The following is a 13,015-nucleotide window of genomic DNA, read 5'->3' as shown; positions in this document are numbered from 1 at the left end:
TGAGTAGCGTGTAAAAGTGCCTTCTTTCTTTTCTTTTTTTTTTGATGAGGAAAAGTTCCTTCTTTCTTAATAATGTAAACTTGAAAGATCTGACGGACTTAAACGGGTTTTGGGCACCAGACGAGTCTGCTCGATATTAACCTTAATACCATTCTAGAGTCTGCCAGAACCGATCTGATGATGGAATAAGCCAGTGGCCTTCTTTCAATCAATTGCGAGTCCCACAACGCAACCTCCATTGTGACGCCCCGTGTTCCGAATCACGGTTTGCCAGGCAGTTTATAAAAGAAACTCGGTCTCAGACTCACTAAAACCAGTTTCAAATATAAACCCAAGCCAAAACTCTCATCACGGGTTACAAATCAAGAACAAACACAGCGGAAAATCATATATAGTTTAAACCTTTTGAAAATATGCTCGGAAAATATGTAACCCAAAATAGTTTTCATAAAGAAAAAAAAAACAACTTGAATTCATGTTTATAAAAAGTTCACAGAAGAGACTGAATTAGGACAGAGTCTCCTCTATAAATTGAACATATCAAACCTGAAAAACCTGTCAAACATTCATCATACATATCTCACAAACTTCTAAATATCAATAGCATCAAATAGAAAGTGATAATGTGCATACTATTTACATGTGTACAATCGCAAACGAGTGAGAGAACGATCCTAACTATTCTAGATGATACATATATAATATTAACGTTGTGATTATGTTGAAAATACAATAGAAGTTATAATCTTACATAATGTGAGCCGTCGAAGTAAACTATGTCACTCCGGGTCACCAATACCTGCAACTGAACAACAACAAATAGGAATGAGATAACCCGAAGGTCAGCTCAGTAGGATACCTAGACATCCTACCCGTACCACACACATCAACATTTTAATATATTAATAGTTATAAGTGTTACATATATACAGATATATATACAGAGATATCAATATGCACACGAAGCAAAACAATATAGCAAGATAATTCTTCTAGCTTACCAAGATCACGACTGAATACGCCCTCAGTCGGGGTCACCTACTATTCGGCTAGGAAGAACCGGTAGGCCTTTGTTAGTGCGTAGGCAGGCAGCGCCTTATCGAACGTTTGACTACTGCAGTGTACACATGGATCCACGTAATACCCCGGTAAGAGCTTCCGTAACTCTCCCTTCGTCATCATCGCCCATCGGGCTGGCTTGTGATCTCAATACGCATCGAATAGTAAATCTCACCCAAACAATGATACGCTTAGAATATGTCATGACTTACGCAGACGACTATAAGAGTATCGTCGCTTAGTAGAGCCATATACCCACGGCGATACAATTATCTCGTCTTGAGGCGCGTCCTATCTCCGGCCAGATCTGACGCTTCCTCGCAAGGTAACTAATTGACCATTCGAAGAATACCCAAACATATGCATGAACCTATAATAATATTAAATGATCTGATAGGCTCCCAAAGCTACAAGAACAGAGCCCTCCTAACAAGTCCCATCAACCGAAGGAGAAGAGCGTTCTTGTGTCTCAAGGTAGGGTAAACCCTGTTTAAAGCCAAGCTTTTACAAGTTTTCACTTTCAGGGATTAAGTATTTTCTTTTAAGAAAACTTGGGTAAACACCCTCTTTCGGTTCGGTGAAACATTGTACGTATCAAACACAAGACATTACAGAATTCAAACCACACTTACCAGTGGCTTAGCAGAATAAATAAACAAACATGGCACTGGTCAGTCCCCTAATCACTCCAAGGGTCGGAATACCCCAACTCCCAATCTCTCTCGGACCCCATTCCGGGTAAACAAGAATGGTCGTTACCAAACGGCTGGCCACACGCACCGAGTGTAACCCTTAACATGAATTCATGGCTAATCCACAACAGAAATATAAACAAGGGGACCAACCAATGCCCGGCGTCAAACAATCAATACACGTAACACAGATAAAGCGATTCCGCCTCCATGTTATACACGCAACTCAAGCGATTCCGCCACCACGTGTTTACAATTCACACAAAACGATCACACAGATCAAGCGATCCCGCCTCTATGTGATTATTTTTCAGAAAAACCAATTTGTTTTGAAAAGAGAAACATCCATAACATATAGCACACCACTACATTCATATCATACCATATCATATCATAAATTGAACTAGAGAACTATAAAAAAGAAGAAAAATGACTATATATATATATATATATATATATATATATATATAATGGTGAAACGGGGAATACCCGTGCTCTAAGTAAGATTCATAGGATCCTACCTCTTCTTGCGCCTCCAATGGTGCTCCTGGCTACCCTTCACCTCTCTTCGAGTTCCCTATTGCAGTTCATTAGTCCTACTGAAATATGAAAGGGAAAAACGGTCATTTGACAGTTACATAACTGTCAAGAGTCCTCTTGCAGAGCAAGAATGCATAAAATGAATGAAACTATACTAGGAATGTCCTATTGGCACTATACAATTCACTGAGACGTCTCATCAAATAACTGAAATGAATATAAACCAACCAACTTCCCACAAACTCTATTTTACATTTCCGAGTCTTCATAAGCTGACAAATTATATAACACACCAAATACCATGAATCTTGAACTATCAAATCATAAAATGAACCCAATGTCACGAATCCATAACTCAACCTATCCATTTATGTGAAATATGACAAAGTTCGGGTAACCATCTCTATTCCAACTCATTTCCAAAACTATTCCAAATATGAAATTCGAGCAATAAAATAATTCGGCAGCAACCCGTCCATATATGGACAGCCCAAAATAGTCCACAATATCCTAAACACGATCCTGAACATAAATCATTCGAAGAAATATAACTATAACTATCCCAAATAGATCTAAATTACGAACCCAAGAGATATTAGACCCAACTATACAGTTATCGAAATAATAATCATAAAACCATCAAATACGGACGAAATTGAAAATTCTGAACGGATAGATATGTAGAACAAGTCGAATGGGATTACCTGAAACAAGTTTCATTGAATTCCGACCATCGAACGCGAAATAATCGACGAATAAAATTTGTATTGCTCGAAGCCCTATTTTCCAGTCGTTACAACCTTAATCTGATGTTTGCTGATGGATTATTGGGTTTGAAAGAAATGAAAATGGGAAATGGAGAGGTGGGGTTATGAATTGGTTGTCACGTGTAAGGCATGAAATGAGGTTGGCGTTGAGAAGTAAGGGAATTGGGTGCCACATGTGGTTTAGTGAAGTGGCCATGAAAGTTAATCTATTTTAAGTCCTCCATTTATACCTACTTCACAAGAAAGTCCCACTATATTAATATCTCTCTAATTCAACCTCCACTAGAACCTTAATTTAACCTTTTATTTCCTTTTCCTCCCACAACCAACCATGAAATAATTATATGATACTAACCGGATCACAAAGAAAACTAACAAATACATAACAATAGCCAAACAACGTCCGATCTTTACATGTGACTAGTCAAAATCTATTATTTCTCGAGATATATCCAATGGGTCGTCTGAATCAACTGAAATATATACTCGAAACCAATTCTTGACAATTGCTAGCTTTGTTCGACGATCCAACTCGTCTGATTCTCCGACTCGAAGGTCAGGACGCTACATCCATACCCCAAGGAAGAATTGAATCAAGACCGAAAGACGGACGCTATCGTTGAATCCATTACATCACACTATTCTTGAATTCGCTACATAAAAAATAAAAAATAAAAATAAAAAAGGTACTCAAACCAAAGAGAAGGAAAAAGAAAAAAAGACTTCTTTGATTCAATTGAATGTCATGAACGGGTTATCTAAGGGTTCATGTGATTCCAAGTCAACCACTATGTATCGTCCCAGGGACAAAAAAAGGCCACCATGTCTAGGGCTGGGAAAAAAGTCTGCAAACCCGAAACCCGTCGCGGGTACCCGAGTCCATTAGAGCCCACGGGTACTCGAAACCCGAAGGCGGGTTTAGCCCGACCGACCCGATGAAATCAACAGGTCGGGTACGGGTTTTGAAGTGCTACCCGGCATCCCGCCCGAGCCAGCCCGATAATCTTTATACCCGACATAACCTGCTTAATAATGTCATCCATTTATATGATAATACCTATGCACATTATATGTATGCTTGCTTGTATGTATTTATGTATGCATGTATAACATATATATATATATATATATTTTTAAAATATTTGAAGTGTATAATATAGATATATATATATATACATATATTGTTGTCATATATTGTTATCCAAGTGAGGAATGCCCTTGACAAAACATTGTTAAGAGAAATTTAATTAAATTTTAGTTTCGATAGAAATTTCGGTACCATCGGAATATAAATATTTGGTGATTTCGACCGAGATATTTTGAAACTGGTGAAAACCCGCTACTCGACCATCCGATACCCGAGAAACCCGAAAAGTTTGACGGAATTGGACGGGTTTTGGACACTAGGATGTTTTAAATAATCCGCCCGATTAAAACTGAAAGTCCGACTGGACAGAGAGTTTCAAAGCCCGCCCGGCCCGACCCGATGAATAACATGAACCCGCCCGGCCCGACCCGGACCGATTCCCACCCCTAGTCTGACTCTTTGTCAACAAACAAACAACAAAAAAAACTATGTATACCGAATGAAAGCCTCAAAGAGCCTCTTAACGCTTGCCGTTAACGAGGGTTTATATTGGGACTGAGTTGGGCGAAGAGGGAAGCCCTAGGAATCGAATTCGCTTTGATTTGGTTTTTCTTCTTCAACTTCGAATTAAGTGTTGTGATAGTAAACTTCTCTTCAAGAATTTCTAATCAAACCCGAAAGTGAAGGTCAGTAATCTGGCTCTAAATCAAAGAATTTCGTTACCTATCTAACTCAGGTTTCACTTTTGAATTTATATATGAATGAATGGTGAATTTCGAAATTAGGGTTTTTATACTTTCCCGAACAGTAGTAGATTGCTATTGTTTTCTTAATCTGACAAGAGTTATGTAGACATTTAGCCCTAGAGAAAGAAAACACTTGGACCATGAAACTATTTGAACAACGAGATCATGAATTATTTAGAAAATTTGAAATGTGGCCTCTTGTAATTATTTGTGTTGGTGAATTATGTTTTTCATTTCCTAGAGAGAGAAAACATATAAATACATTTCCATCTTAACTTTTAGAAGGATCCAACAGTTAAAGAATTAATTAGGGTTTGATTTCTATCACTTGAATTAGGGTTTAGATGAATTTCATTTGAATGATTAGTTCAGATTTCAAATTTGAAGAAAAATTGTTCTTTTGGTATTATTGATTTAGATTTCATATGCGAATAAAAGTTGTTCTTTTGGTATGTGGATTATGTTATCAGTATGGGAAGTAGTAGAAGGCACAAAAGCAAGAAAAAATATACGTCGAACACAAGCAGCTCGAGTTCCTCCTCATCTTTCAGCTCTGACAATGAAGATAGTTTGGAGAAGAGAACGAGTCGTCGTCATAAAGACGAGAAGTACAAGAGGAGTGGTAAGGAGTCTGGGAGAGAGAAGAAGAAGAGTAAGAGAGATCGTGAACATGGGAAAAGTAAAAGAAGAAGGGATGAAAAGGAAAAGAGGATGAAAGAAGAGAAACGGAAGAAAAAGAGGGTTAACTACGAAAGTGATTCTAGTTCATCAAATGATGATGAATCAGAGCTGCCAAAATCATCAAAGAATCCAGAGATCGTCCTTAGCTACATTATGAATAAATTTCCAGAAATGCTAGATGATTTGAAGCAGGTATAATTACTTACTAAGTTCATTATCATAGATTGCTAATTGTACTGATCTGGAACTAAAACTATGTGTGCGAGCAAAAATACAAGTTATGGATATCCTATTTCTCGATAGTTGTTGATGGTCTTCATGACAATATTAAGTAGTATTTATGCTTCGTACGTTTTTGTCGGTTCAGTCTATGGTACTTAATTGGACTGAGTTTATCTTATGGATGTCCCTAACTTGGTCAAAGGTGGTGAATGTGTTTCTGTGTGCCTTGACAACAATTTTTTGCATCTATAGCGACAGATTTGTGCCACCTAACAAGGACGCCTACTAGATCATTTAGTTCGTTATCCTTATGGAACAGGAGATTCATGCCTCTGTTCTTATTCAAAATCTTTTTAGCCTTTTCTCTTTTCAATTAGCTGAAACATGAACTATAATTTTGCTTTTTGTTGTTTCAGCTTTTAAACATGATCGATGATGGACAAGCTGTTGATACGAGAGGAATACCTAATAAGACTTTGGTGAAAATTTTGAGGAAGTTATTCTTGACCTTGAACCTTAAAGAAACTGAGAGTGGCGTTTTCTTTCTGCCTCGGAAGGTTAGTCCTACTTTGGAAGTCATTGGGCCTATCATTTCTTCACATCTAAAACTTAGTAGGGAGGAAGTTTCACATTCTGAATCACCAGACAAAATGCAACCTCCAAGTTCAAATTCAGATTCCAAACAAACAACCGATCAGGCTGATAAAACTCAAGAGACAGAATCAGTACCGGATGATAATCCTGGTCCGAGAAGAAGGTCAGAGGCATATTTGTTGTATTTTTGCTTATAACTTCATAATGATACGATCATACTGATTGCACATTTTTCACTTGTTATTCATATTTCCGCTCACCTCACACTTTGTTATTTTAATAGAGTGATCGGCCCTGAAATGCCATCTGCTGAGTTATTAGCTGCTGCTGCGAAATTGACGGAAGCGGAAGCTGAGCTAAGGTAGTTATTAAAAGGACTTTCCATTGGTTGTTGATAACGAGCCAGAACTAACTTCAAATTTCTAAGCCACTAACTTGTCTCATGTGAATCTTGATAGTTAACTTAATACCGATATTTATTTTGTTTTTTTACATTAGATCATTCTTTATTCAGAAATTATGCAGATTTAGGCACTGTGTGATTGTTCTCTTTTACCCTTACATGATATTATCTTCAGGGATGCAGAGGTTGAGACTGATGATGGTTTATTTATAGGCCCTCCGCCGCCTGCTCTGGTTGCTGAAGCTGCTTCAGCAAATGAGGCAGAACGCTTTGAAGAGGTAATCAAATTTATCCTTCAAAATTTTGGTCAAATCAATAAGCTATATTCTCTAAGAAGGTATTTAAGCTTAGTGATGGTTGCATGCTCGCATATGTTAAACATAAAAATTATATTTTTTTAATTTTGTTCTTACATATCTTACTTGCCATCTTGTCCATTTTCTGATTTTGCCAGGTCACAAGAATCATGGGAGTAGAAATTGATTCTCCATATGATGTAGTTGGAGTGAACTGGAAAATGTCCAGTGATAACATTAAGAAAAGGTAACCTGATCAAGAAAAGGTCTATTAGTTTGTGTGGACCAACATTTGTATCATTGGAGTCCTTTCACGAAATGTTAGTCTTCAAATTTACCATTCATAGAATAGATGTACTCATTTTTCTGTTTCTTTCTGATATATTGTCAGTACGTGGTACTATATTTTGTTCAGTTATGTTGATGAAGGATATTCTCCTCAGTGATCACGTTGGTCTCCCCTTGCTATTAATAAAATCTTTGACTCAGGTACTGGAAGCTGTCTCTTATGGTTCATCCTGATAAATGCTCCCATCCTCAGGCCCATCAGGCATTCATCAAACTAAATAAAGCTTTTAAAGAATTACAAGATCCAGAAAAGGTATTACTTGTTACTATCATGGTTTAGTTTACAAATTGGTAGAATTTCGTATCAAATATCCTCTACGAGAAAGCAACTGAGCAATAGTGCATTATGCAATATTTTACTGTATAAAAAATCAAAGATGATTAGGCTACCAAAGCCTTTTCCGTTCTAGTCCATTAAATTCTTAGCCATTTTCATGTGCAACTGTAAGCTGAGATGTTATAATTTTTTAAATGTGGACATTTATTTCCATATGCCATTCTAACACACTTGGATGTTCATGAGAGTGTCTGTGCTTGAAATTCCTGATGCACCATGCTTTTGTCATATTCATGAAAATAAACGACTCATCCTCTCCCAATTTTTTTCCTTCTTTTTCTAGTCAACTAACGTCATAAAAATGTTCTAACTATCATAGTTGAGTTTCTATTATCTATTTCACGGTTTTTACTTGGTAAGACTTCGAATTGTGGCACTTAGTGATGTTGGAATCTCTCACTCGTGTGACTTTTCTCACAGCGTAAAGCAACAGATGAGAAACTTGAGCAGGAAGAGGAGAAGGCGAAGTTTAAGGTATAAAACTTTGTGCTGGTAAATATGTCTATTCTGTGAATAGGAATTTGTGGTTGCATGCAGTTCCTTTGGTTCCTAGAACTGGTTTGGGGGGTATCTTATTTATGGGAAGCTCGACTATGTTCAGCTTCAGCAGGTGTAGTGCCATACTAACATAGCACCCTCCATTCATGTTATTTTTGCCTATGGACGAATGCTATAGTGGTGTACACATATATTAGGTTGTCTTGGGGGCGAAAAGCGGAGTGAGGTGTGGGTGGCACATGGCACACCCACACAATATGAATAACTGAATACATATATATCCTGTATTTGATATTATAGAATATTATTTAAATTACATTGTACACCATGAATTAGTAAATTCAACTAACAAATAAACAATTTGACACTATAGTAGAAAATATAACTATTAGAATGTCTAAACAAAAGGTTCAATGTGGTCACTCAGAAGAGCGAGGTTCCCAAATGATGAAATGAAGTCTTTTAGAGTAGTCACTGAGTCACAGCAGGCACCTTTGACGATATATCACATATACTTTGTTGTCTTTGTTATGCGGTCCTTTATATGACTTCCAATTATTATTTCCTTGGCTAAAAAGAATACTAAAAAAAATATACATGTTATTGAATATTTGGTCACCGAAATCTTGCTAACTGTAGATTGAGTTAAAAGCAATGCGAGAAGCAGCACAGTGGAGGAGATTGCAAGGTTAGTGTTTCTTCAGTTGTGGACTTCAAATTAGTTTCTTGTTACCTAATCCACAATGTAGCGTGCATCTTTTCTTGTCTTTTGTCTTCAGCCTTTTCTTTTTTACAATATAACTTTAAGTTTATGGATAAACCTAGAGTCATTTCTTGAAATAATGTATTGAATTTGGTTGAAGCTTTTGTAACGGAAGTTTCTTTTCCCTATGAACGTGTAAACTTTTCATCCTGTTAATCAGACAAACTGAAGAAAAGAACTCGTTATCTTGACAATTGCTTTATTGAGAACCATTTAATAACACATCTCTCCTTTGCATATGATAATGAAACAGTCTATGAAGTTTATGTCATAGTATCTGAGCAGTGGCATGTGCCTTTTAGTTTAAGTCAACATTCTGAATGTCCGCGAGGTTTAAATAGAATTGGTTGTATAGTTTTTTCGTTGAACAATTTTTTTTGGTTTATTCTCTCAAGTAACTCTAATGATTTTATAATTGGAGCTCAATATTAGGAATTGATGGATAGTGTCATATAATGTTGCTCTCAGAGTCTCATGTGCAAGTTTGAATGAGCAATACTATCAATTCCCTCATACAAAGATACAAAATAAAATTTTCCGACAATGAATTAAGAACTTAAGATATTTTATTACATTTGCAGGAATATCACTTGCTGGAGATGATGAGCTGCTAGAAGAAATCAAACTGCCACCTACACGAGATGAGTGGATGACAACTCTTCCTCCTGAAAAGAAAGTAAGATCTCTTTTCACTCTTTTGGTGACCATGTTAACTAAGTTAATTATATTCTAATGAAAATCCCATATCTTCAAATTGTTTGGTAATCACTGCCCCCGTTTTTTCTTTTCATCGCCAGCCAGGACCTCCAAGTGCAAACATGCAGTCAACCACAGCTTTTAGTAGGAATGCTAAAGAAGGACGTGGTGATACTAGCGCTTGGACCGACAATCCTTTGGAGAAGGCGCAGAGAGCCAAAATGAAGTATGTATATTAGGTGGTGTTGTTTTTCAATTGTCTGAATCTGACTCGCAGAGGTCTGACTTGTCTGGATCTGGCTCGTCTGAGTTTGACTTTACGTCATTTTAGATTATATTAGACTATATGCTCTTAACTGCGACATACTTTATGTCAGGCTCAAATGGACCCATAATCAGGCCGAGTCAACCATTTAGATGACGAGTCAGAGACCCGAATCAGATACAAGAAAAACAGGCTGAAATCTGAATTTGAAAGCAAACAAACGAACACCTAAATTGTCTTGGGGATTAGTATTCTGATTTTGGTATGCAATAACACCTTTTCTCTAACAGTTATTTAGAGGCTTATGATAAGGCTGCTGCACTTGCTGCCAACGAGGAAACTAAACGAACTAATCCAGATGCTGATTTAGTGGATCAGTATAATAGCGTTAGACGTTCGAAATCATTGGTGCAGAAGCACCAAGAAGAGTCATCAACTAGTCGCCCGAAAAAGAAATCAAAAGTTTCAAAACAAGAGGCGAAAAAAGGAGAATGGGAAGGACAGCACCCATGGAAACCTTGGGACCGTGAGAAAGATTTAACAGCAGGACGACAAAAGGTCAATTTGGACGCAGAAGGCATGGTAGAAGGACTGACTTCTCGGTTTTCATCGGGAACCATACAAAGAAACTTTCTGTAGAAGAAAATGATATCTGGTTTTGTTATCTGTGAGTAAACATGTTGAAGCACATATTTTTCTTTTGGTTTATGTTTTAAGTTTTTATACTACAATTCTAACATGTTCAAATCCTATGCCTGATCTTTATGTTCAAATTAGGCCCTGAAAGCTATTTGGTTAGAAATCAGTCGAGGATTTGACCACAATGTACTTTTCTAGTATAATGAGAAATGACTTTCATAATTACTCAAAGCTTCATGTTGATCTGAAAGTTGTTTTTGTTTTCTAATTCAGGTACCTGGTTGAGAGTTGAGACCATGGCCCAAAGAATATCTGAATGCTCAACATGAGTTTGATAATCCACAGCAAAACTAGAGCTTTAATTTGATCAAACTTATCATGCAATATGGAGACGAGATTCTAATGCCTACGACTTCGAAGTTGTTTAAGTCATTAGTGGATTATTGCTTGCTTTGTTCCTGTGCTCTATAGGCAACTGATCGAAGAAAATGAGTACTATGTATTCAATAGAAAATCATGTCCAAGATGGGTGAATTTGTTCTAATGGAGTAAATCGATAAGTTCTAAGAGTAGCATAAGGGCTTTAAAGTGATAATTGAACTCCATCCAAGTTTCCAACTAATGTTTGCACCAAGTGAAAATGATCAAATGTGTTTATTTGAGTTTTTTTTTTTCTCTTAACGGTAATATTGAGGCTATAACAACACAACTCATAGTCGAGTTTGTAGTGCATCTACGCAGTAGGGAGGTCTCAACTTTAATCCCATGTAAGGGGAAGTCCTGGATTTATTGAATTTTAGGTATAAATTGAAGAATTTGTGAACACTTGGTTGCCCAAGTGGTTTATAGTGTTACACATAAATTCCAAACCTGGAAGTCCCAGGTTCGATTCCAGGGGACGTGGAATCCATAGTTATAGAATTTGAGTTATTAAAGGGATAAATAATGTAAGAAGTTTGTCGAGTTTTGGGTCTCTTTCATGTTGTTGAGTTTTGGGCCTCTTTTATGTTTATGCGGTTATCGTGTTTATAATATCTTCATGATGTATCAATGCCTTGTAACGATTGACGTAAATCGTAGTCGATTTTTCAAAAAAATAATAGTAATTGGATGGACTTCAGGCTAGTAGTTAAGTTGGGCTTTAGGCTAGTTTAACTGAGTTTGAGGTCAGTATCAGTTAGGCGTTCAACTTGTTTTTCCAACTGTTTAAATTTGGCAGCTATCGTGTTTATCACGTCACATCAATGGTACAATGACTTTATAGTGTGACTATCGTAGTCAGTTTCTTAAGAAAAGTTAGGCTAGTTTAACTGAGTTTGAGGTCAGTATCAGTTAGGCGTTCAACTTGTTTTTCCAACTGTTTAAATTTGGCAGCTATCGTGTTTATCACGTCATATCAATGGTACAATGACTTTATAGTGTGACTATCGTAGTCAGTTTCTTAAGAAAAGTAGAATGTGGTTATTAGGAATATCATTCGAGTAGATGTGGTTATTAGGAATATCACTAGTCTCTGGTGGAATTCAGAACCTTTAGGTCTTCATTTTCTTAGGGAATCTTCATTTTTTTTTATAGACAAATTATCATTTTACAGAACCTATTTCTTACCCCTTAAAGGTGACATAAATTTTGTTACGTACTTCTTACCAAATCTATTTTTTTTAAGTAAAATCATAATTGCATTTATAAGTGAAATCAATCCACAACACTACATGGTATGATAGTTCTTATTCCTCTGAAAACTACATGAGAGTTACATAAGTAAAGTTTTACACAGAACTATTGAACGTAAAATGCCTCATGGAGGGAAACGAATTGTCAGGACACAGGCTCAACGAAAAGACCCTAAAAGTCGAAAAATGAAAAGATCCTCAAGATCGAGAATGAAAAGACCCTAAAGGACGACAATATAATTGAACTAAGACTAAAAGTGCCCCTAACGGAGAGAACCACCGCCGTCATTACCGGGAAGTCGCCGCCACTACTGAAAAATCGCCAACTTTATTATACTAATTATGTCGAAATACTGAATTACCCCCTCCTCTACCTCTTCTCCACACCACCACCACCGCCACAGGACCCACCACTAAACACACCACCACCACTAAAAAACCACAGACCACACAACCACCACATAACACCACAAAAACCACCACCACCATTGAACACAACCCTCTTCTTCATTTCTCCACACCACCACCACCGAATCACAGATCCACCACCATCACCATTAAACACATCCATCTTCTTCATTACTCAACACCACCACCACCACTCAACCACAGAACCCACCACCACCACCACCGCCACTAAACACCACCAAATCGTGCCACCAAAATAAAATCACATCCCCACAAACTAATCAACAGTTAAAAAGAGAGA

General features: G+C 37.1%; 1 protein-coding gene and 1 long non-coding RNA gene across 3 annotated transcripts; one reads left to right on the top strand and one right to left on the bottom strand.

The window, feature by feature from the left end:
* Window positions 1-578: 578 nt before the first annotated feature.
* On the bottom strand, window positions 579-2,847 carry LOC147532328 (uncharacterized). The gene is made up of 2 exons (XR_015228468.1): window positions 2,273-2,847; window positions 579-805 (listed from the first exon to the last, which is right to left on the bottom strand). It is a non-coding gene; the product is annotated as an uncharacterized LOC147532328 (long non-coding RNA).
* Window positions 2,848-4,590: 1,743 nt separating this feature from the next.
* On the top strand, window positions 4,591-11,295 carry LOC147532327 (DNAJ heat shock N-terminal domain-containing protein). 2 transcript variants are annotated; one of them, XM_086645579.1, is made up of 13 exons: window positions 4,591-4,835; window positions 5,362-5,764; window positions 6,211-6,551; window positions 6,672-6,749; window positions 6,967-7,069; window positions 7,246-7,334; window positions 7,577-7,688; window positions 8,193-8,246; window positions 8,910-8,958; window positions 9,615-9,709; window positions 9,831-9,955; window positions 10,285-10,661; window positions 10,907-11,295. In XM_086645579.1, the coding sequence occupies exons 2-12, from the start codon at window positions 5,363-5,365 to the stop codon at window positions 10,631-10,633; spliced, it is 1,797 nt and encodes a 598-aa protein (XP_086501705.1). In that variant the 5' UTR covers window positions 4,591-4,835; window position 5,362; the 3' UTR covers window positions 10,634-10,661; window positions 10,907-11,295. The 2 variants fall into 2 exon arrangements, with proteins under 2 accessions (XP_086501705.1, XP_086501706.1); XM_086645580.1 differs by having other exon boundaries at window positions 4,613-4,831.
* Window positions 11,296-13,015: the final 1,720 nt, after the last annotated feature.

Source organism: Eschscholzia californica, unplaced genomic scaffold, assembly GCF_041429995.1.
Source record: "Eschscholzia californica isolate CP2 unplaced genomic scaffold, dmEscCali1.0.p SCAF_6, whole genome shotgun sequence".
Lineage (NCBI taxonomy): Eukaryota > Viridiplantae > Streptophyta > Magnoliopsida > Ranunculales > Papaveraceae > Eschscholzia > Eschscholzia californica.
Note: the sequence above shows the minus strand (reverse complement) of the source record. Positions and strands in the feature narration are given on the sequence as shown.

What these genes read in the sequence shown, in the direction of transcription:
- LOC147532327 (XM_086645579.1), top strand. Translation starts at nt 5,363, where the DNA reads ATGGGAAGTAGTAGAAGGCACAAAAGCAAGAAAAAATATACGTCGAAC. An exon ending in GAAGCGGAAGCTGAGCTAAG is followed by an intron (nt 6,750 to 6,966) that starts GTAGTTATTAAA and finishes TATTATCTTCAG; the next exon opens with GGATGCAGAGGTTGAGACTG. An exon ending in AGGAGAAGGCGAAGTTTAAG is followed by an intron (nt 8,247 to 8,909) that starts GTATAAAACTTT and finishes TGCTAACTGTAG; the next exon opens with ATTGAGTTAAAAGCAATGCG.